The 26,645-nt window shown below is 33.6% G+C and overlaps 2 protein-coding genes and 1 non-coding gene across 3 annotated transcripts; all 3 read right to left on the reverse strand.

Annotated features, from left to right (window-relative positions):
- Positions 1-727: 727 nt before the first annotated feature.
- On the reverse strand, positions 728-3,215 carry LOC144552123 (small ubiquitin-related modifier 2-like). Its single transcript, XM_078300235.1, has 3 exons — positions 3,053-3,215; positions 2,279-2,428; positions 728-1,113 (listed from the first exon to the last, which is right to left on the reverse strand). Exons 1-3 carry the CDS (start codon positions 3,128-3,130, stop codon positions 1,048-1,050), a joined length of 294 nt encoding a protein of 97 aa, XP_078156361.1. The 5' UTR covers positions 3,131-3,215; the 3' UTR covers positions 728-1,047.
- Positions 3,216-6,746: 3,531 nt separating this feature from the next.
- Positions 6,747-12,635, reverse strand: LOC144552124 (ubiquitin-associated (UBA)/TS-N domain-containing protein). Its single transcript, XM_078300236.1, has 12 exons — positions 12,370-12,635; positions 11,293-11,440; positions 11,060-11,155; positions 10,539-10,615; positions 10,110-10,177; positions 9,965-10,025; positions 9,649-9,716; positions 9,480-9,561; positions 8,961-9,041; positions 8,303-8,383; positions 7,476-7,595; positions 6,747-7,104 (listed from the first exon to the last, which is right to left on the reverse strand). The coding sequence occupies exons 1-12, from the start codon at positions 12,535-12,537 to the stop codon at positions 6,928-6,930; spliced, it is 1,227 nt and encodes a 408-aa protein (XP_078156362.1). The 5' UTR covers positions 12,538-12,635; the 3' UTR covers positions 6,747-6,927.
- Positions 12,636-18,874: 6,239 nt separating this feature from the next.
- On the reverse strand, positions 18,875-18,992 carry LOC144552230 (small nucleolar RNA U19). The gene has a single exon (XR_013510975.1). It is a non-coding gene; the product is annotated as a small nucleolar RNA U19 (small nucleolar RNA).
- Positions 18,993-26,645: the final 7,653 nt, after the last annotated feature.

Below are 26,645 nucleotides of genomic sequence, written 5' to 3' on the forward strand. Positions count from 1 at the left end.
CTTTTTTTGTTCCGTTCTGTGCTCCCGTTTTTATAAGAAAAAAAATAAGAAACACTGCCTAATTCAAAAGAATTGACAAAAATATTACTCGCATTCATACTTTCACGCAGGAATTGCATGGTTGCATTCAGCCTTTTGTTGTGGCTACAGCCTGCAAGCCCATGTTAAAAATGGCCACAGGCAGGCAAAGGGTCAACCACGCAGTTACTACCTGCAATCAGAAATCCTCCACATGAGCCTTCAGAATTCTGTTGAGCGGATTCACACCTTTGGCATGCAATGTTACCTACCGTGCTAAGTAACTAACCCAAGTTGCATATTGCAAAGGTTTAGTCACCAATTCCTTTTTTGTATCCCCCCTAATTTAAGTGAAAAAAAATCCAATATATGATAGGAAGTATAAAAACAGATAATTAGAGACAGACTAGTTATAATTAGATATTCCTATTATCTCATACGGTACTAAATGATTACTAGAACAATGCGCAATCATCTCCAGTAATATGGTCCATATAGAGGTCCAAATAGGCCTCAAAATCCAACTTCTCCTTCCTATATCTGGAATTAAAAAAGTTTCACGAAAAATGATTGACATAGCAATTCGCTATTTGGTCCCAGTTCATGTGTTGTGTTGGAGTCTTATGCAGCATTTGGACCATTAGAGGGTTTTTCTTAAGTGAATTCTCACTTGTTTTATTTTCTTCTTTCATTTCTTTAGGAATCCACATGAACAACCACAGTCCATCCATTAAATTAAAAAGCTTCCCATCACAATATAATAGACAGAACATGCAATATATATAACATGCTCAGCATCCACCATATCTTAAAATAGCACCGCAAAACACACTTGAGACGCAAGTCATTTGAAGCATATCTAAACACTAGATAAAGATAAACAAAACTAACAAGCAGGATCCAGTTCAGGCATCCATTAAAGGATCAACTATTCAACAACGGTAAACAACAAAAAGTTATATATTATCAACATACTCCAATGCAAAATAGAGAACCCAGATTGGAGCTTGATAGCAAACCTTTTATGCATCAAGCAAAGCATCCCCCAGTTTGGTGAAGCATGGCATCTATCTCATCTCCATCGTCCATCTCAAGCTAAAAAACAAAAAAAATGGAAGAAATGGTTTAAAAAAAAAAACAGGAATCAGACCAAAATCAAACTTGGGAGGGCATTTCAATTATTCCCAACCGAGAACTGTCAGGTAAATGCCAATTCTTTTGCTGCAATTCAACTAGAATCAGATTCCCAATAAAGAAGGGGGGAAAAATAACAAAAAAGTGTAAATTGCAGGCCTGATTCCAATCCAGAAAGAATAGCACAGAACAGAGCCCATTTTCAACGTACCTCTCCACTTATTTAGATAAAGTTCTCTAATGCCCCCGAACCTTTTTTAGATAAGTTCTCTACTGCCCCTGAAAAATCATGGGAGCTTAAGATGTCCTGCATATCCCTTTCCACTTATTCAAAATATCTCCAAACTGTCACTCCTTGTTAAAGAGAAACAGCAAAAGATATACTGAGAACAATTTCAGCAACGGAGCACATTCAATATTTTCTTTTCTTTTTCAATAATTACAAAAAAAAGAACACTGCTACATGGTCAAATAATATCATATGTTTTCCAATAAGAAAAAAAATATCATGTATCCCGAACCAGTCCAACTGTGTTTCTAATGATAAGAGAGATTTTTGTGCGTGCGTGCGTGTGGGGTTGGGGGGGGGGGGGGGGGGGTGTTGAATATCTTATGTCGACTGAGTAGGAAAGGAGGGGTGGATACTAGCTGTTCATGTTTTGTTAGGTGCATGTATTATAATGCTCTTACAACATTCACATTTGTTATTATATACATAGCACAGAGTCTTCTTGAAACGTGTCCTGTCCATGTCCAACACATTGTGTCGGTGCTGACATGACACAAGCACTTGTGTCCTTATAAGTAGTGCATAAAAAAAAAAAAATTAATGTGTTGTGTGATATTTTGTGTAGGACACTTGTGCCAGCATCCGGGCTACATAGGGTCATCTTTTACATGTGCAAGTGCATACTACCCCTTTTTCTAGGTATATCAAAACAAAGAAACAGTTACCATACATCCTCACAACAAACCTAGGAAGCTGAAAAAGAGGAGCCTCCATTGTGTTTTAAAAAAAGGGGCAGCAGCCAGACTACCACTCTTCTTATTCATGCATGATGCACGATGATTCAAGGGAATGCAAGTAATTTAATCATACTAAAAGCAATGGGATCATTAGATTTACCTCATCAGGGGTCTGGTCACCACGAAGCCGACGACCATCAAAGAGAAATGCAATGGAAGTAAAATCAACTGACTGGCGATCACAGTATGCATTCATAAGCTTACGCAGCTGAGTGCTACGTTTGATCCTGAAGAACACCTCATTCCCGTCCTAAACTCACATAAATAAAACAACAATTATGTCACTCTCTATCAGCACAGAGAGGTGAAAAACAGAACCAGGGAACCTATAGCTTTCCATGGAAGATGCAGAGGGTGATATTGTACTTGTCAAATATGGTACAAGAATTCATCATCTAGCACAGAAGTAACAGTAAATCATACCAGTCAGGTTAATTACTAAAACAATTCTTACAACCAGTACTGTATCAATAGCAGCTTGATCCAAGTAATTTGCTTTCCACCTCAATTATCATAACTATCTGTGTAAACCAGACAGGAGGCCAACTACAAAGATTTGAAGCTTAACTAAGAGCAAAATAATAAATAAATTACCCGAAAACCTAGTTTTACATGTCCTTGCAACGATAACATTATAAAATTGAGAGAAAATGAAAAGAAAATAAAATAAAATAATAAAACGATAACATTATAAATCCTCTGATATTCCCTTTTTCTTCCCTTCTCTCTACCATGAGATCAAATAAAATGAACCACATATGTCAAGGATAACGAGGAAAAACAAATTGTTGCACATAAGCAGTGACGCACAAACTCGCAAGCAGTACACCAATTTCGCGCGCGCGCGAAGAGTGAAAGAGAGAGAAGGATATACCTGACCCTTGACTTTGAGATTGATGTGCGCTCCTCCCTGATCGGGCTTCTTATCTTCGTCTTGTGTCGTTCCCGACATTTCTTTGCTCTTTCTCGCTCTCTTTAGGGTTTTAGTAGCAACACTTGATCACTCGCCAAGTTGGGAGCGAAGGAGAGTTGCGAGTCTCTCTACTCGTCTTATAGAAAAGGGCCAAATTATATATTTCAAAACTGTATTTTATATATTTTCGAATCCGCCGTGGGTTCTGGTGCTGTACCCACATTCAGAATCCGACCCGTTTACGCAAGGAATAGTCCGAGCCGTTAAAATTAATTTAGAACCTTTTTTCATAGGCATGTTCGCGGTATAATACAGAAAACATTTTGTAAATTAATAACAAAATCTTCAAAATTAAATTCGGATCTTTGTTACATTCCATCATAGGCATGTTCTGATGTTCACGGTCACGGTATAATACATAAAATATATTTGTTATAAAATAGAATCATTTAATCAAACACAGAAGTAGCTATTTTTAATAATTATATATCCAAAAATGGCATGCATATAACATATTTGTTGCGTATCATCTAATGAGTATCAATAGCAAATTATAACCTTCTACATCTTACAAAATTTTAATTTAAGAAAATACGAGAAATTAGAAAATTAATGTGTTAGCTGAGCATTTCTATAAAACTTTATATATGGCGAATTTTTGCCTTATTTGATCATCACCCAACACGTTATGTCAAGTAATTTTAACAAAACAATTTTGGCTTAGTGCAGCATACAAAGGATAGGTAATGTTGTTTTGATACTATAGTTTGTGCGCTGCGTGAAAACAAAAATGTTTTGTTAAAAATATTTACCCATGTTGTCAATAATTTATAATTCAACGATAAGAAAGTAAAACTACACAAAGTTGATTATACGTTTCATGTGTAAAGCAATCACAAAAACCTTATTTAGCGTACACTTTTTTTTATTAACATAATATAATGAAATTTTCAATGCATAAGCTGAAATATATGGAACCAAATCTCCTATCCATCTGTCTCTAAAATCACTGACACGTGAGTCCGGATGAATTTTGAGACAAAATTAAATCCAATATTTAAATATTAAAACTCACTCCGGACTTATGTGTCAGTGACTTTAGGGGAAAAAATCTCCTGCCCAGAGAGGCAGGTGACCCGATTCCGAAATATATTGCATACTCTACGCTTTTGGTAAGAATTAAAGTAAGAAACAAAATATAATTTTTCATTACTCTCTCAACATTAACAAATAAACTTTTGTTCCATTAACAAATCAAATACTTATTTAAGAATAGTCATGTGAATATAATTTCTCATAAAAGGAAATTCAATAAGCTAACAATAAATAAATTAGTTCGAATCAGAAAATCAATAGAATTTTCCAAAAAAATCCACATATTTTGATAAAAAATTATATACATAAGATTCGTATGAAAACCCGATCAAAAAAAATTACAAACTTCACAATCAATATTTACTGGGATATCATTATTTATTTATACCATTCAATTCAATTCACAAGTAAAATGAGGAGCGGGGCTTGTTTTTTAAATTAACAAACTTAGCAATACATAACAATATTTAGTAAAGAATAATATACATTAAATATAATTTATTTATTTTCATATTTTTGAGATGAAAATCAGCAAAATTAAAAAAAAAAAAATACAGACCGCCATAAAGTATTGTAGCTTTGGAGGATAAATACATAATTATTGATTTTAGAGGGGAAAATACGTAATATTAAAGTTTTTGAGGAAAATACATGAAAATCTCCCTTTAAATAAATAAATAAGATATTGTCAAGACAATGGGGCAAAATAAATAAAGGTAGTTGTCTTCTCCTCGGCTTCCAACTTGGTTTGTTCCTCCCAAAAGCAAACACTGATCAATATATTAATGTAAATCTCCTCGGCTTCCAATAATCTCTTCAGCTCATTAGTGTTGGAAGCCGAGGAGATTGTTTTTTAATCCTGGTTTATTCCTTTCTATTTTGAACCGTCTGATTTTTAATATATTAATCAGTGTTGTAAATAACGATATACGCTTGTCGGACAAACAAAATATCACTAAGCGATTAATCGAGAATAATTAAAAATAATTGATCGATTAATCAGAAAATTTGTAACAATTTGATGGCCGCCAACGATTAATCAGTCGATGCTGTTTTGTACAACACTGATTTGGACAGAATCCACTAACGTCATTCACCGAATATTCTCTTTTATGTAAAGCTGACTATCCCGTTTTAAATCGTTTAAATTCGTTATAGAGGATTAAAATTATTCCAATCAGACTGGGAACCAAATCCTCTGCCCACATATGGGCAGGATTTTTCTGCCCACCATTGAATTTAGCCAATCTTTGCTTGACACATGGCATCCCTCTTTCATTTCATTAATGAGAATCTTTATTCAATTAATCTATTATGTATGGATTAAGATAATGAGTATCATTTCTTTTCTGTTTTTCTGTCGTTCACGTTCCATTTTAGATTTTTTTTTGTTTCTGGTAAAATACAGAGATCTAATTAATCCTTATTTGCTTTATTCATAGAAAATATATCTGCATGTCTTTTAATATCTTATGAAAAATATATCTACATGTTTTGTTGCAAATTTATCAATCATAAGATGAAAATTATTAAATAAAAAATTTACTTTATGTTGTCGGATTTTACAAATAACATATTATTATTAAAAAAATTATGAATTCTTTTTGTGAAAAATTACAAATAAAAATATAAAAAATTCTAATAAATAATAATTCAGTATTCAATTAAATAAGGTACCATATTATTTTTTTGGAGATAAAGGTGTTACAATGGTGATTCTTACATTAGATAGATTTTCAATTTTTCAGCATTTTGTAGGTTTTTGTAAGTATGAAAGTTCATAACTTGAGCTGCTATTTTAAAGTTTTTTCATTTATTTTTTATTATTTATACCATCTATTCGGTTTACTTTGTTCTTTTTTTTCCTATAAATTTGGTGGAATCAAAGTGATAAATCACCTGACCAACTTTCACAATTTTTGTTTTCATTCTACGAGTTTTATTTCAAAACCATAAATTTTTAGCAACCCCTTCTACGAATGAAGTAAACAAGGATTATATTTTTTTATATATAAAAAAATATTTTTCTGAAATGAAAGGTGAAGTCATCGAAAAACAGAAAAAAAAAATACTTAGTTTGGTAAGTTTTTTTTTTAATCTATCTATAATATATTTATTGAACACAAAGATATTCATTAATTAATGACATAAAAGATAAATGCCATGTGTCAAGCTAAGAATGGCTAAACTCAATGGTGGGCAGGATTTTCCTGCCTATATGCGGGCAGAGGATTTGATTCCATCAGACTGAAGGGAATTTTGCGCTCTCAACTGTAATTCCATCTCTAACGCAAGTCCTATTTCCACTTGAAGCAAAATAGTAACATGCAAAAGTAATTTCAGAACAAACTTCGCAAATCAAATCTACCTCATATACATGCACATGAGGCTTGATTTTATTCGCCATTTTTTTTTTAGGATATTCTTCAGCCATTCAGTGAACATCAAGAGTTGCATAATTCTGAAGTGCACAAATCTCGATGCAAAAAGGATGCAAAAAGGAATGGCCCTGACTTGCCAAGCACTTGCTCTGCAACACGCCGTAGGTCCACAACACAGCTCTAGTAAACACTTATATTTCATTAACTAAGCTTCATACTTCAGTCTGGAAAATATTCTAAACAAAAGCAACCCTAAAAATCTCGCTTATTTATTCTGCTGCCAGACCATATCAAATTTCTCGTCTCTTTTTCAGTTTTTCTACAAAAAGGTTCCAGATGTACTAATGATAAATTTCTCCTTCAAAGAACACCGAAGAAAGGATTTGAAATGGCAGAATTAAGCTCAGATCCAGCTGTATTAAGCACTGCTGTGTCAACCTTTTCCCTTGCAAGAAATAAAAATTCACCATTTTCGATTTTCTCAAATCCACAAATCTCGAGAAACTGTATGCCTCCATGCAGGCTTCCAACTCTATCCTGTTTTAGGCCAGAGGCCATACAAAATGCATTTCATTATCCAATATGTAAATTTTAGAAGTCAATTTATTCTTGGAACCAAAATCATGTTTTACTGCAAAACGAGTAAATCTCTCAAACATTCTTGATTTCTTCCGAGTTCCCCAAAGAAATATCTATTTCTGCATCTCTGATGAGATGAGAGAAAGAGAGGCTTGTCTTTAGGTGTTCGGGATATAGCCCAATGTTCTTTGAAGTATATCAGATACAACTGTTGCAGAAATACCTCTCAATACTTCTGATTTTTATTTTTGGTAGGATATCAGAGGTTTTGCAGGTTTTGACATGAAAAGATCCGCTTTTGGCAATCTGAGTCATAATGGAAAGTTAACCTGAAATGAAGGGTTGTTGAGCCGAATCTTTCTGAATTTCTCTTTATTAGGGTTCTTAGCAACATTTCCAACATAAGTAAGAAGTGTTTGAAATGCTCTTTTCACTTTTGCATCCTCTTCCTGCCAAACACAATAAAAATAGAAGTGAACATGGAAAGAAGTAAGAAATAGATAGGCACCAATGATCTTCAACAGTCCAATTAAGTACCTCATGATGTCTACAAACCAAATTCCAGGCTTATTCCTGCCTATTCCCATACCAAACACTACGTGACAAGTCAGATAAACTGATGTACTGAAATTTCGGTGCCTTTACAACAGCCTGTGCCAGAATGGCATGATACAGATCACCCAAATGTTCATTTAAGCCCACTAATCCTCATGTACATACTTAAAACCCTTGTTTTGCCCCAATCTCGCATTCACAGAGCTAGGAAGTGAAGCAGGCCTTTCAATAACCAAAATTAGTCTTTTTTACCCAAAATCATGCAACAGCCTTGATTAACCCCAAAAAGAAGACTGTTCAATTAATTCAAATTAATCACCAAACAACTGGAATCCATGTAATTGGGGGAAATTCTCATAAAAGGTCAGATCATAGTCAAGTCCCATGGAGACAAAAAACCTGATACTGTAAGAGGAGATGTTGAGAACTTGGGATTCAATTGGGGAAAATATGAAGACTTATTTGACACAGATTTGATAATAAATCACAATTTTAACCCAATTCCACCTCCAGTCTCAATAGAAGAGATGTTGTAATAAAATAAGACAAAAACATGAGATAAAATAATTAACAAAATTAATAAACACAACAGTTATCCAACCTTGTGGTGCTGTTTAAGAGAACGGAGGCAGTCTCTCATGCGATCTGCCTTAGTGGCAGGCTTAATTGGTAGCATCATTGGCTGCAGAAGTAATGACAACAAATTTAATACTACTAAATGTCCATTGTTAAGATTTTATAAACCTTTCTGTGCCTGAGATATACTTCTCTAAATGGTAATAGAAATATAGATATCCAATATTTCTGTTTGAAAGACACTATTACCCTTTTTTCGCTACTATTATTTTACAAATAGTAGTAGCGTATTTGTTAATATTAAACAAGCAAATCATATAGTATGACTGAATAACTTGTTACCACAAGCTCCAAATCCAACAATTCAAGTACACATGAATTGAATATACAAAAACCCTCTCATTTCTTTTTTCACAATAAAAGTGGAATTGCCTAACATATTAACGCACTACTGTATGCAGGTCCAGACCTAGCAAGTAGATAACTGATGAGCAATGTGCAAAACCAATCCTAAAAGATACTTCACAGGGGTCTTTGTACAACTAGTGTTTAAGCTTCAATTAAGCCCTAATCCCTACCAAAAAGACCCCAGTTTAAGTACATGAGTACTAGTAGAATATAAGTACCAGCCCCATAGATAAAATACTGAAATGTAAGATGCCATGTGCTGGGTTTCATAATACCTTCTTCTCCTCAACATGTGTGCTAGGTTGGGCTGTTGTTGGGTCTTCTGGCGGTAAACCCAGCTTTCTCCTCCTCTCAGCCTACATGATATATCGTAAACACAAACAATCGTGAAAGATAACAAAAAACATCATAAATAACAAAGCTATATAAAAATTTATAATATCAAGAGATAACAAATAAATGCAGAATCTAAGGATATGTCAATAACAATGATTCTGTTTGGTATAGCAGCCTGTCCAGTGGATGTGAAACAGTATGATATTGGCTCCCCTACAAGCTCAATTTAGCTAAATTGTTCAACTAAGCTTCAACTTAAGCCAAATTTGTGTAAATGTCCCCTACCCCTTCCCGTCGCACAAACCCAACAATTGTGTGATTTTAATCTAATTTTACCTAAACTTGTCCATATTTGTGGAATTATGCACCAAACATAATAAACATACACCATTGGTTACACTAAATGAGACACAAGAAAGTGAAGAAAACCCATAAAGTATAAATACAAAGAACGATACCTTATCTTCCTCAAGTTTCTGAAGAATCTTCTCTCTTGCTCGCTTCTCTTCCTCTTTCTCAAGCCGCCTCAATTCCAACATTCTGCACTTAACATTGGGGGTAAATAGAGGCATCACAGTGGGGCTGACATTAAAAAAAAAAAATCATTGTACTAATCAAAGCTCAAACCTTTTTCTTGCATTATCTTCCTCAATTCTTTTCGCTTCTAAGAGCTCTTTACCAATCCTTATCCTCTCCTGATAAAAAAACAAATAGGTAAAAACAGATAATGGATGTGGATTCTTTTAAAAAAAATAATCTCTACCATAAAAATTTGCACCGTAGTTTCTAATATGAAATGTGTAAATTTAAGTACATTTTCTTAATTGTAAAACCACCAGTTGTCTATTTCTACAGTAGTGTAAAATGCCCTTATTTTCTTCGAGGACAATGAACTGACAATTATTATAAATGCTAGAAAGAGATGAACGGAGTTTCATCACACCTTTTCTCTTTCTCTCTCCATTCTTTTTTCTTCCTCTTCTTTCTTTTTACGAGCACGTTCCCTGAAAGGGTGGGCAAACTTAAAGATCTATAAAATACTAAAATTTGAAGCTAAAGAAAGAAGCTAGAGTTTCTTGGGAACAAACCGTAGTTCTTCAGCTTTAAGCTTCATTTCCTCAGGCGTTAGGGAAGGTTTGCTCTCAATTTTAGGCACCTAAATTTGGTTAACAACTCAGCTACATAAAATAATTTTAAAAATTAAAATGATCACGGTAGTAGCAAAAAAAAAAATATGCATCCGTTACCATACCGATTTCTTCTACCAACCCCCCACCCACCCCCCCCCCCCCCCCCCCCCCAAAAAAAAAAAAAAAAAAAAGAACGGTTCCAAAAAACCCACTAGAATTATATAAAACATAATTCATGAAGTCCAAGAAAAAGAACAAATCCAAATTCACGAAAAATCAGAGAATAATAAAACAGAGATAATCATTTAGTTAATGTCCTTGATGACATAGCTAGTGTTAGGAAAGAACTTCACATTGGGAAAAAAAGGTCGTAAAAGTAAGTTATACCATAGGCATTTCATCAATATCAGGATCATCTTCATGCTCAGCAACCCAGTTAATTGCACCTTCAATAGTGCTATTACCTGAGGTACAAAAAAATAATAACAAATTATAGTTTATCTTCATCATATGCAATTCACTGTTCACATAAGCCTTGTATGGAAGCAGCCAGTTTCATCCAATTTGTCAAATGAACTAAGCATTAAAGTTGTCCAACACAAGCTCAATTAAACCTTGACTTTATATATGGTATCAGTTTAACTTCATCTAGAATCAATTGCCATTCTATTATACAATAACACGTACCTTATCTCCGGAAATAAATCAATGTTCAAAAGGACATGTTATATAAGAACATAGACATGCTTGACCTGACTGGAATGGTCCCAAAATCTGGTACTGCAATGTAAAAGAGTTCTACCAGTCTATGCAAAATGCATGTTCTACCGGTCCATGTGCTGTTCTGGTACCAGTTATAGATGCATGACCGTTATATCTTTTAAGAAACACATGAGCCACACTTTTACCTGAATAGTGAAGTGCTCTAGTTGCACGGGCAGTTGGAAAGCCCATTGCTTCGAGCTCACTTACCATATCTTTGTTTACCTCTGGAATGACCATTTCTAGCAAAGATGAAAGTAAAAAAGAAGAAGTTGTTGGTTCATATTGAATCTAAACAAAGAAGTAATTCAACACGTAACATAATTTTTTTTACAAAATAGAACTCAAAACAAAAGGCTTAATAAACAGTTGGTTTAACCTTGGGACTTGCTCTCTTCTCCAGTTGTCTCCATGTCCACATCTGTTCCAGGCTTGGGCTTTGACTCGAGATCAATAGGCTTTGCCTCTTCTAGAGTTTTGTCGACGAAATCTTCATGGCCAGTTCTCTTCTTGTGGAGATCCACCTCCTTTATCATTGATATTACAACCACATGAAGAAAAAAGTAAACAAAAAAGGAAATGAAGATCACTACAAGCAACTAAGGCTCAAATTGATGATAATCCTGATGCAATTTCAACTAAGGTTTATTCTAATGTTGTTATCATCTGGTATTTAATACTGAATGTATATGCCTGATTTAATTGAACCTTTACAATACAATTGATAGTAACTAAGGCTCAAAATGAACCAACTCAGGGCAACTGGAAGTGTTTTACAACATTGCGATTAGTTGTCAATTTAAGTTATCTTATCTTTTGCAATTGAGCTTCAGTTGTCGCCAAAGTACAAAATTTATTAGCTATTGTTATCACAAAGCAAAACCTTCTTTTTTTATTTGAAGGTGAAATGGTAAGACTCCTAATAAAAAAGACGCTTGGAGCAGCAATCAAAGGGATACCAATGCACTAAAACAAATGTAATACCCTAGAACTTCTAACTATTCTTGTATAGAAGCATAGAAGCACTCTAACAATACTTCCCTTATCTCTGTAAAACCATTTCTCTCTCTAAAATTGCCTACACTGCCTCTAGCCCATGCTCTAAGTCTTTTCAATCTCAACTAGTTCCTGAATTCTACAAATCTATCTACAATTGCACTATATTATCGCAATGCATCTTGATCAAAGGAAGTTAGAGGCACAACTTCGGACTCGTTTAGGTAAAAACAAGAATCAAATGAAGAAGACCACAATTACACAGCCGAAAACCAAAAGACTTGCCAACATGCAACAAAGTAAGGTATATCCATTGTAAAAATAACTTCGGTCAGAGGATGACTCCAGACAGCTAAGCTAGTACAGTTGGCTATTTGGAGAGATTGTCGCACCAGACCAGATCAAGTCCATATAAGCAGAGATCGCGAAAATTGGATGAGAAAATTGGCAAAATACTTACGGTTTGAGAGCGACAAGGCTTGCCACAGGTGGAGCAGACTAAGGAGAGAACCGCCTCGGTTGATTCGGAGAAGTTGGAGTGGGAGGTGAGCTCCGCGTGCTGTTGCGCCTCCTCGACGCTCTTCAAGTGCGCCCCACAGTCGCCGCACCGGAGCGAGAGACCCGCCATCGTAGAGTTCGCCCAGAGATAAAAGTAATGATTTGGTTTAGCACAGTTTCATCATCTTCTTTTTTAACTTGAGAAAGGGGCTAACTTAAACTATCTTGAATTCAGATCCCCGGCAATACCTCACTGAATGTAATGACACCTGAGTCGTCAGTTTTAACACCGCACGAATCTCGAAACCGACCTCCTATATCACCAACGAATTCTTTAGGAGGAGATGTTTGGATGTGTTGAAAATATAGCTAATTTTGTGTTATCTCTAATATTTTTAAATTTTAGTGATCCAAATACAAATTAACAAATTCAATTAGCTCAAAATTTTGTAATAATTCCACTCCTGTCAAATCAATTCTAAGTTTTCTTAATCAAAGAAATGAATAAGGGAACGGTGGCCCCAACCAACCAATGATGATGCTACCTACGATGTACAACAGAAATGATCAGAAACAGACTTAACATCTGCTTATTTTAGGTAAATATAATATGCTATTGCTACTCTTTATCTCCTCCAATTGCACAATGAAAGCAGCAGGAAAGCACACTTAGGCTAAGGAGCCAATTAGAAAAAAAAAAAACTAATTTATGATTAATCAAACCAATATTGGAATAGAAATAATGCAATTTAACGAGGGTCTTAAAGTTGTTTATTTCTATAAATTAGGTTATTAACGAGTGCTTTTTTTATCATGTCAAAAGTTGTTTCGTGTATTATGGAGTTTTGTTTTTGCAATTCATGCATTTTCCTTGCTCAAGTACTCACCTTGCTATACGAGAAGACAACATATATTTTCTTCCAGAAATAAACAATCAGTATATGTTACACACCAATTTGGTAAACTTCATCATGACTTAATTATAGGAATGACAGCAACAACAGAGTATAAGGCAGAGGAAATGAAAATGAGAAAAGTTTTACAATAATTAATTATGAGGTCATTATTTTCCTTCCCCTATTAGCAATTGATGATACTCTGTTACCTAATTACTTCACCCCCAATTTCATATGTTCTTACCTTCTTTGCCAAATAGTTCTCTGGAGATTTTTTTTTGACAGATGGCCATAGTTGCTACATGCAAAAAGGCTACAGCCTACAGATACCAACTTGGAGAAGCTTTAAGGAACAGTTGAAGCAAGTCTCAACATAAAAGGGAAAAAAGGCTACAGATACCAACTTGGAAAACTTTAACGAACAGTTATTCTTGCCTTCCGATTATTTATTGATATTCCACTCAAAAAAAAATTTATTGATACTTTGTCAGATTTGTCAGTCAATACTACACACACCACATGCTGTACATACATGTATTGAACATACTAAAAAAGTTAAATTTTGCAAAAAAAAAAAGGAAAAAAAAATCCTGTACTTCAACATAAATAAATAAATAACCAAGTATGGGTTGCGGTAACAGAAGCACCTAGTTTGCTCACAATAATTTTTCAAAGTTGGGCTGTTAGCTGATAGGTGAAAGAGGAGAATATATTTTTATTTGCTCCTTTTCTTTTCTTTTCTTTATGCAGATTGTGCTGTCAAAAGCAAAAAAATTTATTCATAAAATTATTAAAAAATAACAGAAAGAAATAAAAAGAGTATATTAATTGTTAGATATGTAGAAAGATCGGAGTTGTTTCCGAACCAAAACTTTGGGTCGGAGTCGGTGATACCGAACCAAAATACAATTACTTTTATAAATGTAGAAAATATGCAATTATATTAGCTCGGAGGATTTGCACTGGGGTCCACGTGGATCTGTATCCTCCCATGTACCTCACTCAACACAATTGAAATGGACGGTGCAGATTTAATTCCAGCCGGTGAGTGCTCGGATGGCAGTAGGGGTAGTATTATGTGTGCTTTGAGATTCGTGCCAAATAAAAAGTTTCAATTTCAGACTGTCCGTTTCAATTCTACTTAATTAGTCAGATGTGAATTCGTGGAGAAGTATAGAAAAAAATTTGCATTGAAGTGGCGTCCACAGTCAAAACTAGGGAGAAGAAAAAAATGTTGATGAAGAAAGCAAATAAGAGTGTAGAAGAGAGCAAAAGTGGAGTCCATGTGGGAAGGAAAAAAGCTGGAGATGAAGAAAAAAATGAAATTTGGGTCGGTATTGCTGACTCCGACCCTACCGACCCAAAGTTTTGTCTCCGATCTTTCTACATGTCTAACAATTGATGTACTTCTTTTATTTCTCTTTATTATTTTTTAATAATTTCTACAAATAAAAATTTCTCTGCCAAAAGAGCACTAAGTTTACTAAGTTATGATCGGCTTAAATGCACTAAGAATTCATTTATACATTTGAGGTTGCTCTCTTGATTAATTTGGGTTTGTAATGAAAATTATGTTTACTTTAGGATAGCATTTGAGCTTGTATCTTCATTCTTTATATTATGCACGTAATTGTCTTGATCCGCCAACGGCTAAGATTGAAATGTGAATTTTCAAATTGAATATCAACCCTCCAATTACATAATCTATCTTCTTTTGATTAAATATATTTATTTTATTTGTAGAAGTCTAAATTTAGTTAGAATCATATTCGCCACACAAACTGCTACATAATTTGTCATATTAAAATTCCTAGCAATATGTTTCCTTATTTCTCTTTACAGTTATCTTGGATTCTTACAATTAAATCATTTTTGAATTTAGCTTGTCATCATATTCGTCCAAAGATACATTATCACTGCAGGATCATTTCATTTGTAACTAATTAATTTGATTTGCATTAATTGTCCCTGTCATTAATAATAAAATATTTCCACGTTTACAAATTGAAAATCCAATCCACAATGCATTCTTACAAATCTTCATTATTGTTATAAATGGAAGTCTCCATTATTTTCTCAAATCCTTCATGTCTCACAAACATAAAAAAAATAATCTTTTGAAAGAAACAACGACATAAAAACAACTTACTTTAATTTAATATTTAAGTAAATAAAACTTTCAATTTCATCAATTGTTATTTTGAATATTCCTTATCAACTAATTACATATAAAATATATAGTTGTCAATTATAAAGATCACGAACATTGAGTAAAGCTAGCGTGTGACATGCTCACCAAGAAAGTTTGGTGAGCATAACTCCAAAAGTATATCGGATCGACGTCAAATACCAAATCCAAACCGTTGAAATCCATGTACTTCATGAGTGATGCATATATATGCAAAATTTTGGAAGTTTCGAGTTTATTTGCTACACGGTCAAGTGGTCAAAGAAATGAACATTTTATTATAAGTTATTTTATATATTCAATTTTTATTATTTCTTTGACCACTTGACCGTGTAGCAAATAAACTCGAAACTTTCAAAACTTTGCATGTATATGCATCACTCATGAAGTACATGGATTTCAACGGTTTGGATTTGACATTTGACGTCGATCCGATATACTTTTGGAGTTATGCTCACCAAACTTTCTTGGTGAGCATGTCACACGCTAGCTTTACTCCACGAACATTATATATATATCATCGTTCAAATTTTAGTTTTTTCTTTTAATTTTTAAAGAAATATGAGATGCAAATTCTTATAAATTTTTAAAATATATTTAATGTGAAGATATAAATTTTTGAAAATTAACAATTCAAAATAAAAAAAACAAAAAACAAGAGTTATAAGTAAAAGAGGTGTTATTAGAACCGCTAAATTTTTTCATACTATCATTCTCTTAAAAAAAAGAAAAGAAAAGACAAGTGATACCTTTTATTAATTTTTTTTCTTTTAATGATTGTATGGAGCAAAAAAAGATACCAAAGACAGCCAGTACATTTTTCACTTCTCATAATAAAACAAAACTAATATTATTTTCTTTTCAAGTTTCAAACATAGATAAATACATCATTACAATTAAAAATTAATCGGATTGTCAAGAAATCCTTTGGGTGGTGATGCAGTCCAAAGGGCTTTAATTTGGACATACCCCGCTCCTATTATTTTCTTATTTCTCTATTATTTATGTTTCATTTCTCTTTTTTCTATATAATTTTGATAATGAAAATGAAAACAATCATATTTTTTCGGACTTTGTTTAGGGTTACTGTATCTTTGTGGATAGATAAATAACAGATCTTATGCTGATGAAAACAATCATATCTTAATCTGGAGAGATAATGAAGAATATGTAGAACTTTCGAGTAGAGAAATGATATGCAAAGAAATTTGCATTATTAAAATAGTTTCCATCAATAATATATATGTAAAAAAATTCTTATTTGAATAATTTAATTATATATTTTCTTGTTTCTTTACATATAATTTCTCTTCTAAATCGTTTAATGACCGGTCTTGCCCTTTTTTTTAGTTACCACCCCAATAAATCCGAATTAAATGAATACCACTCATTAATTCCAAATTTAGATTCTGCCACATTCGCAGACTGAATCTGCGCACAGATCCCGAACCCGTTCGCGTACTGGACCTGCGGACTGATTCGCTCGCAGCTTGGGCCTGCGCATGCATCCGTGCGCGTACTGGGTCGGCGCACCGACCCGTTTGCACCCCTGGTCTGCATTCCTACCCGTTCGATCATTTCCTTTAAATTTTTAACGGGCGAATGGGGTTGTTAAAAGATTTAATTTGGACGGTGGACACCGTTCGTACAAGAACAATCCGCTACAAATCAAGTGTACAAACGATATTCTTGAGCCGCTCAAATAGAGTTCTGAATGTGGACCCCATAGGCCATAACAGGACTATAGGAGAGTGACCTCCCTGAAAGCTGAAGTCATATTGGCTCATGTATTTAAATATAGACTGTCTTTTTGTATCGAACAACCCTTCTATTGAACTCCGTTCGCCAATGTAGGAAATTTAAAGGAAATGGTCGAACGGGTAGGAACGCAGACCAGGAGTGTGAACGGGTCAGCGTGCCGACTGAATACGCGAACGGGTCGGTGCGCAGGCTCAAGCTGCGAGCAGATCGGTCTACAGGTTCAATACGTGAACGGGTTTGGGATCTGTGCGCGGATTCAGTATGCGAACGTGGTGAAATCTGAATTCAGAATTAATGGGTAATATTTATTTAATTCTAATTTATTGGGGGTGGTGACTAAAAAAAAAAGTTGATCTTGCTTATGGAGAAAATTAGATATTAAATTATAATGATATTTCAAAAAATTTCTTTTATATTTATATTTTTATTTGTGTCTTTTATTTTTCATTTAAATATTTATTTTATTTTATGTGAATGTCAAACAAAAATGTCTCTTCACATTCTATTCAATCTTATAATATGTTGCCTTTGCAAGAAAACGATACTAGTATTTTGTAATGAACTTTAATGTTTAATTTAGGCCAACATTTAGAGTTTGTAATAATTCTAAAACTTTAGCGATTGTTCATTTGTTACATTGATTTTTACATTGTACTTTGATTGCTATTTTTCAAATAATCTTTGCTCGGAAAAACAGTAATCAAAGTACAATGTGAAAATCAACGTGACAAATATGATCGGAAAAACATAGGGTTCTTAACTCTTGCCCTGACAAAATGTACACAAGTCATCAAATATGAACTGAAATTCATGTCATGTTCCGTTAGTTATTTGAATAGAAAATGTGATTGGATGTATTTCAGTTCATGTTCCGTTAGTTATTTGAATAGAAAATGGGATTGGATGTCTTGATTGGAACAAATACAAAAATTTAGTGGCTAGTGGAGGACAAATTAATTTTTTTTGACAAATTAGTTAAAGAGCAAAATTTAATGACCGAAATTTACCCAAAAAAAAATACTAACATCCCCTGTTTCAAAAGTAAAAAAAAAACAGCCATTCAGAAAATAAAAATAATTTGGATCCTAAAAAATTTAGCTCCAGTTTTTTTTTCAGATCCATCTATGCCAAAAAAATTCCCAGCCACTCTTTCCAGCCACCATTACTGTTTCCCTATTTTTGTAATAATAATTTCTATTAAGAAAAAATTCTCACCAGCAGAGAATCCAACTGTTAAATTTACAGCAACATTTTGTTCCTCACAGAACCAGAACCAATTCAATAGCAACATTCAGCAGCAACAGTGCAATTTAACCAGTGCTATTAATCCAAACATATTTACTTATAATCTTAATTGAAGATAGCACATCAAGTGCCCTATAATTTAGAAGTTTTGCAACATCTTGTTCCCCTCCCAGCAGCGTATAGTGCCAATTTAACCAGTACTTTTAATCCAAACATATTTGCTCATCATCTTACTAAATTGAATATAGCACATCAAGAGACCTACAAATTAGAAGTTTTGGAACAAGAACAAAAATTGTAACCGCATAAATGAGAAATTTGGTATTAAGCGAAATCATAATTCATAAATTCAGTGTTGGAACTGGAACAAAAATTATGAATTTCCAAGGCAGCTTGGGGGAAATCCATGCTATCAAGAAAATGGATTCCCCTCAAATGGCCTGAGTGAGCTTCATTAAAAGCCCCATTACTATATGCCTCTTAACTAAGCCAAAAGGGTATTAGTGTAACCACTCAAGCTACTCTAGAGGCAAATATCTCATTTTCACAACTCATTCTAACTCAAAGCACCAAAACTGATTCCGGAGGGTTAAAATCTATTGGAATATTTAATTAGGAAATAATTCTTATTTCTCTAGCCACGATCCATGACACCATTGAATGAAGGTGCGCAGAGTATTATTAGAGAATTCTTGTTAGGTCCATTAGCATTCAAAACAAGACATTGACAGAAATTATTGCTTTGCCAAGATGGACCACAAATCCATGAAAGTATTATCTATATCAAGTAAAATTGGGATGTGAAGCCTTGATGTACATGAAAAATGACAGTAAAACAAAGTCCATGTAACGAAGGCACCAATAATTAAATCTTCCAAGTATGTAACCGTAAAAGCCATCCTATTTTGTTAGGTACAGGACTTGTACTTGACTTATACTTGGTGAATTTGTGGTAGAGAGGAATGGATATCGCATTAGCTTAGCTTAGTGATAGCGGGTTAAATCCATATACCACTTAAGAAAGCAATACGCATCATGCGAGATGAGATTTTTATAGCTGGTTATGGGACGTGCAAAGAAACTCTTAATGAAATTCTCAGCACCACATCACCAGCAATAAAACAACATCTCAGGAGCATCATTCATACAGGAATAATATTTAACCAAATGGAAGAACGAACAGTTGAGATGTGCCAGATCTCGACAAGAGCTGGTCCATGGAGATTTGCAAATCAGCTCGGTCAGTTGATCGACGGCTCTGATTTCGCTGGCCTCGGGAGGCGCTCGGCCATTGACAAAGACTCGGCGCCGCTAGTAAAGAGATAACAGCGTTTTCATAGTTTCCTTTTCTGAAGACGATACACAAAAAATCAACACCGGAAAGAAGGTAAAATCAGGGTTTACAAATAAAGCTAAAAAAAAGGCATATTTGAAGAGGAGAGGAGAGATTCAGCCGCTGAAACACTTTAGAAGGCAATTGAAGCAAAGAGAAGATTAAAAAGCGACTCCTCGAGATTATATACCACCTAGGGTTAGTGTTAGGGTTAAAGAAGAAACATGTGGTAAATCTTAACGGGCCCAAATATAGAGCTCAAGCCTGTATTAGCCCAATTAAAAGTTCAAGGTATGCTCCTGCGTTGCACGAGGCTTTTTGTAAGATGTCCATGTAGCCGACATTTTTATTTTTACTCAAATTTTAAAATATTTTAATAAAAATAATCAGGATTTTGAAATTTTTTTAAAAATATCCAAAGTGTGGAAAAATTCCGCATCCCAGAATTTTTATTCGGGAGTGCCGAAAATTCCGCACTCCCGAATACAAATTTGAAAGTGCAGAAAAATTCCGTGGCCCGGCCTTTTTTTTGTTTTATTTGCATAAATAGGCATTTTTTTCTGATCAATTTTAATATAAAATTTTTGAGTCTGATGGCGTTATATACTTTTTAATAAAAGATAAAATGGATATTTTATAAATATAAATAAATTTTAATATAAAAGATAATAAAATGAATAAATTTGTAAGTTTTTAAAGTTTAAAAGAAGAAATACATAATTTTAAAGTTTAGAGAAAAAAGTACGTAATTTTGAAATTTTTGAGAGGTATACATAAAATTCTCCCATTTTATTAACCTTTATGATTATTAAAATTCAATTTCAAATCATTTCATTTGAATTTTATTTTATTAAAATGAATTGAATTTTTGTTACAATTTTGTTCTGATTCAAAGAAAATTGGAGGCGAAGCAACAAACAAGGCAAGATCCGCTTGACATAATCACCGCAGAGAATCTAAATTTCTCTCCAAGACATCTTGATTTACATTGTTATGATCCAAAGAGAATTGGAGACGAAGCAACTAATGAGGCAAGATCCGCTTGACATAATCACGGTAGAGAATTAAAATTTCTATCTGAGACTTCGTGATTTACATTACGTGCTTTAAACAATAGATTAACGTTAACTCCATGTTAGTGTTTTTTTTCCTATTTTTTGGATTACATCAAAACGCACTCTTAATTAGTGGTAGAAATTGCAAAAAATAATTGCGCAACTTTTGCTACATGACAAAAAGAGGACTATATTAGAAATATTTAAATAGTCTGAAAATCTGAGTAATTTTAATTTTTCATTTGATAAAAAATGTATAATTTAAAATTAATTTTAACATAATTTAAACTAAGATAAAAAATGCTCTCTTTAAGGCTGCAGTACAAATTAATTCTTGCAATACACACATGGTAGCATAGTGCCACTGCCATAGATAATATGATTCCTTCTATATGAAATTACTGAATCACGATGAGCGGCACCGTCACCTGTAAAATATATTTAATTGCTCTATTTTGATGTAGCTAAGATGAAAATATGTATTTTGAGTTTTTGACCAACTATATTTTTTTGGATTAAATTTTGTTGAAAACTCTATAAGTGATAAGAAACATAAATTTATTTCAAACAAAAAAATAATAATTTAGCAGTTTCTCTGTATTTTTTTAGTTCAATTGTATAATTAGAGATCTCAATTTTAGGTGTTGTAATTTTAGCAATTGCACTCGAATTTTGTTGTTTGGTTCCATGTTTTGTTATTTCAGTTTTATTTAACATGATTTAGTTATTGAGATTATAAAAGGAGCCTCCTTTAGCTTCCTTAACCGCTTAATCCTACCGAACACCGGTTTCTTAGCATGGATTAAGCCTACCTCCTTTAGCCTCCTTTTGCCCGGATCGTAATCCGCTGCCCATTCCTTAAGGCACCTTCTCCCCCTCCTTTAGCTTCCTTTAGCTTCCTTTAGCTTCCTTAATCCGTTGTCCCTTCCTTTAGCTTACCGAACACCGATTCCTTAAGCTTCCTTAGGATTTAATCCTAACTAGGATTAAGGGGTGTTGCCGAACAGCCCCATTGAGATTATAAAACAATATAGACAGCTTCGGTTTATTGTCTGCTGGCTTAAGAAATTTATAGAAAAGAAGAAGAATGATAATCAGCAAAACATGAAACTACCCTCGACCTCGAGTGCATTTTCGTAAAACAAAAATGGTTTTATCATATAGTTGGAATGTTTCAGAATTATAAAACATGTGATTTTCAAATTTTCAATTTTTTTTAAAACATATTCAGATTCTTAGACCCTCTACTCCATTATATATGTCCTGAAAATTCATTATTCAATTAGATCAAAATAGAAATTCATATCATAAAAAGGTCTGAATACCTGATAGATAGCAAGAATTTCATAATTAATTTTCCAATCAAATTACAAACAGTTGTTCCAAATCACCCGCAACGCAAGATCGAAATTTCAAATGATAATTTTTCTTTTATTTTCTTTTCACCTTTTCCTTTCCTTATGTGGTATTTATTTTCCTTTTTACATATCTTTTTTGTTTTGTTTTATTCTGTTTTTTTTTGTTTGTTTCGAATGAGAGAGAATTTGAAAGAGTTTGTATATAGATAAAGATGGGTTAAGAAATATAGTGTCGGTTTGTAATGGTTAATCTTAAGAAAAAATATTGTTCAACAAATACAAGTTCCATTTTAAATCAATTTATTTGTTTGTTGGATTTTGATTTTGACGAATTTAGTAGTGCCGGTTTGATTTATTTGTTTGTCGTATTATTGTTCTTAATTTTATTTTGTTATTTATAACATAGCTCAACTCAAAGCATAATAAAACATAACGAAACTAAACTACACTAAAACAAAAACTAAACTCAAATATAATAAAACATAACGAAACTAAACTATACTAAAACAAAAACTATAAAACTAAACTCAAACATAATAAAACATAACATAGCTAAACTGAACTATTACTATAAAAAAACTCTCTATCCTTGATGCTCCGAAGGGGTAAATCGGTGAGGTGGTATATCCCTATTTTCTCTACTGAAATTCTGTCCATGCCAGTCATTCCACTGCAGTTTTCCGTCCCGCGCTCTGCGAGCTGGTGTAACCTCCTCCTCGGACTCGGCATGTATGCTCATCGTAAGTGCTCTATTCCATGGATTCTCGGCTGCGTGGGTAGCTAGCAGTGACAGGAGGGGGGGGGGGGTATGGAATGAGGGATCGTCAACCGTGTGAGTAGCTAGCAGTGGTGCAGGGGGGGGGGGTATGGAATAAGGAATCCCTAAGTTGGGACGCATAGTCAGGCTGAGTCTCGCTACCAGAGGCCTCCCAATTGTGAGCCCTCGCTGGATACAGCTAATGCGGGGAGGCAAATGTGGGCCCAAATGGATACACCGATGGATCAACGCTGATTTGAAAATTCAAAGACTCATGCATAGGCTAGAGGTCCGGAAACGCATGCTGCTGTGACAGCATGTAGGTAGAACCCTGCAAGAATACCAATTATTCAATCTCAGTTTACCGAAGGAGGAAATTTTGAGAATTCGACAACAGAATAGCTATCTGCAGTGTATACATTTTTTTGTTTTTTATTATTAAGAATTAAGACGTACTGGTGTCAGAGCATATCCAACATTGCTAAATTTGTATCATGATAATGTGGTATTATGTTTAGCTGATATTAGTTCTCTTTTTTTCTCTTTGTACTTTAACTGGTACCGAAGATTAATTCTCAGTCCATTATTATTTCAATTCGCTAATTTTTTCTTTCCTTGTATTTGATCTAAGATCATGTACAACTCAAGACTAAGGTGTATACTATTTCCCAAACTGTGATAAAAAATAAACTTCACGAGAAGAACTTATGAAATTAGCTTTTAAGCATTAAAATAAGTTCATGATAAAATAAAATAAAATCTAAGATGCAGGTATGTTTATTGAAGTGTTTATTTAGCAGAATATGTAAATGTGCATTACCCGTACCAGTAATAATTAATTTGAATTGAGACTTTGAGTTTGACTGTGTTCATTTATATCCTAAACATATTACAGCTTGCGTGTGCTTCTTTATTCTGATTTCTCCCTTCTTTTGTTTCAGACCGGTACCTGTTCTTTGGTACCGGTTTTGATTTTGTCACTTCTTCATGATAAATCCTTTATCAAAATACTTCGGTTTTAATCGGTTGATGAGTTTAATTCGGTCGGTTCGGTTTTATTTTTGAAAATCAAATAAAACTTTGGTTTGTCTATTTTATTTCGGTTTTGATCAAACCGAACCGATGAACAAACCTAGTTGTCTACTTTAATGAAGAGCTATTTATACATATGTTAGATTGCATACTATTTGTGATTATATGTCCTTAGAATATACATTAATATACCCAAATAAGTACATAACATATATTAGGTAATTATATAAGATAAATTGTATTTTACTTATAAAAATAAGATATACTAATTATATCGATTAATAGTAATTATATATTGAACATTACATTTGCTATTAAGTTTTATTTTGTTTATAGCATACTTAATTAATATTGTATTTTTATCAATAATTTATCATTTTTACTTTAATTTACATCCGAGCCCAAAAGTTATAAGCTCAATTTTCTATTTTAAACTTACATTTTATTTCCAATTTAACAAATCAAGGCATATTTCAACACTTTAATGGCCTAATTCAAAAAATGCATTTTCTAAAGCCGAATTATAACTCAAATTTTTCAGATTTGCATAGAGGACCCTCTACTTAATTAATTTACACAATTCAAGTTTATTCGCATTACACCCCTCCTTATTATCTAAGTTTACCAATAACCCCTCTATTTAAATTTTGTGCCTATACCAATATCATAACGGAGGTCATCTAGAGGGGGTTCGAGCAATTCGATCGAGTCGGAAAAATTAATCAATTCAAGTTCTACGGTTTCTCGAAATAGATCGATCGACATAAATCACACATGCTATCATCAATTTGATCGAGTTGGGAAAATCAACAACCTGACTCGATAACTAATAAATTCGATCAACACGAAAAATTAGAGAAGAGGGGTTTACATTTACCCGAGAGAGAAGAAGGCAACCAAGAGAAGCCCACACGCAATAGGGGTCAGTTCGGACGACCGTCTAACACGAAAGGACAGCGGCAAAAGTCACCCAAACATGCGGGGGAGAGAGAGCTCGGGTGCCTTTCATCCTTCTCTAAGAAGGAACGAGAGAGAGGGGGCGGGGTGCTGGTGGGGTTAACGGCCAGAGAGAGAAGAGAGTGGGGCGGGGGTCTGTGTGCTCGGAGACAGAAGAGGGAAGAGGAGGAGGGGGGAGGGTTGGGTTCACGGACCGAAGCGTATCCTCAGCGGTGTCGTAAGTTGCGGAGCTTTTAATCTGGTCTGTTCATTTTTGATCGGACGGACCAGATCAGATCTCTGTAGTTCTTAGTTGAAATTTTGAGAATTTTTTCAATTCGGGCAAGATCTGATTTGGTCCGTTCGATCAAAAACGAACTGACCGGATTAAAAACTCTGCAGCTTACGACTCTGCAGAGGATACGCTTCTGTTCACAGACAGGGAGGGAGAAGAGAGAAAGAGAGAAGGGAGAGAGGGTTTTTATTTTAGGTGCTTTAAGATCCGTGCTGGATTTAATCCAAAGATCCAAATTTTTTTATTCAGGGGTGCGGAATTCTTCCGCACTTTGGGTATTTTTAAATTTTATTCAAAACCCAAATTATTTTTATTAAAATATTTTAAAATTTTGGTAAAAATAAAAATGTCGGCCATGTTAGGATCTGCCACCCAATCGGTATATGAATTCGTGTCCTCTGCATTAACTCAAAAAGGAAATCTTTAAAGTTAATGAATTTTATCCATCTGATATGCTTTAATATTCGTGCATAATAGATTTGCACTAATATTAAAGGGACCACTATATCATAAGCGGAGGCCGGATTGGCTCCGTTAAAAATCAGACGATTGAGATTCATTAACTCAAAAGATTCTTTTTTGAGTTAATGTAGAGGATACGCATTCATCGGTATATCTGGTTCGACAAGGAGGGAATAAGCCGGCTTTTTAAGTTTTTTGTCCGGATCTTAATCTCTTTAAAACATTTCTACTCATTTCTTTAACTTTTTTAACTTTTATTCATAAATTAAGATTTAAGACAACCGAAAATCAATTCTTTAGCGCACATTAAAATTTAATCCTAATTGTGTTACCGAACAATTTCATCAGATTCGGCTGTTCGGACAATTTGGTCAGGACTTAAATATCAAATAATACACATCATTTTTTTTTTAATAAATTAGTTCCCTTTAGAGTGAGGCTGTGATAATATACATGTTAGTATGTTGTGAATTATATGTCTATTTTTAAAGTTTAAATAGTCTATTCAAACAGTTAAATATAACTTCATATGAAAATATATTTGCACATCAAATTTTTATTATTTTCTTATATAGGTAGAATATCACTTATTTTGAATAATCTACAATTTTCAAACCACGCCATTTTGAATAGTAAAATAGTCTAAAATATGTAAAATTTCTTGTTTAAGTACATTTTTAATATGAAAAAAATGATGAGTGGTTCAGAAAATTGTTTAAAATTTAAGTATAAAGATATGAATTCATATTACGGCCCATTATATAATATCAATGATATTATATCATAGTCTCACTCCCTTTGTGTGATTCAGTGCATCATATTTTCAAATATGGTACTTGAAACCAAGTAAAGATCTGAAGTTTTAATATATGTCATATTATATTTGTAATATTAAACATTTTAAAATAGATCACTAGTAT

This window comes from Carex rostrata, chromosome 3, assembly GCF_964058835.1.
Source record: "Carex rostrata chromosome 3, lpCarRost1.2, whole genome shotgun sequence".
Taxonomy (NCBI): Eukaryota; Viridiplantae; Streptophyta; class Magnoliopsida; order Poales; family Cyperaceae; genus Carex; species Carex rostrata.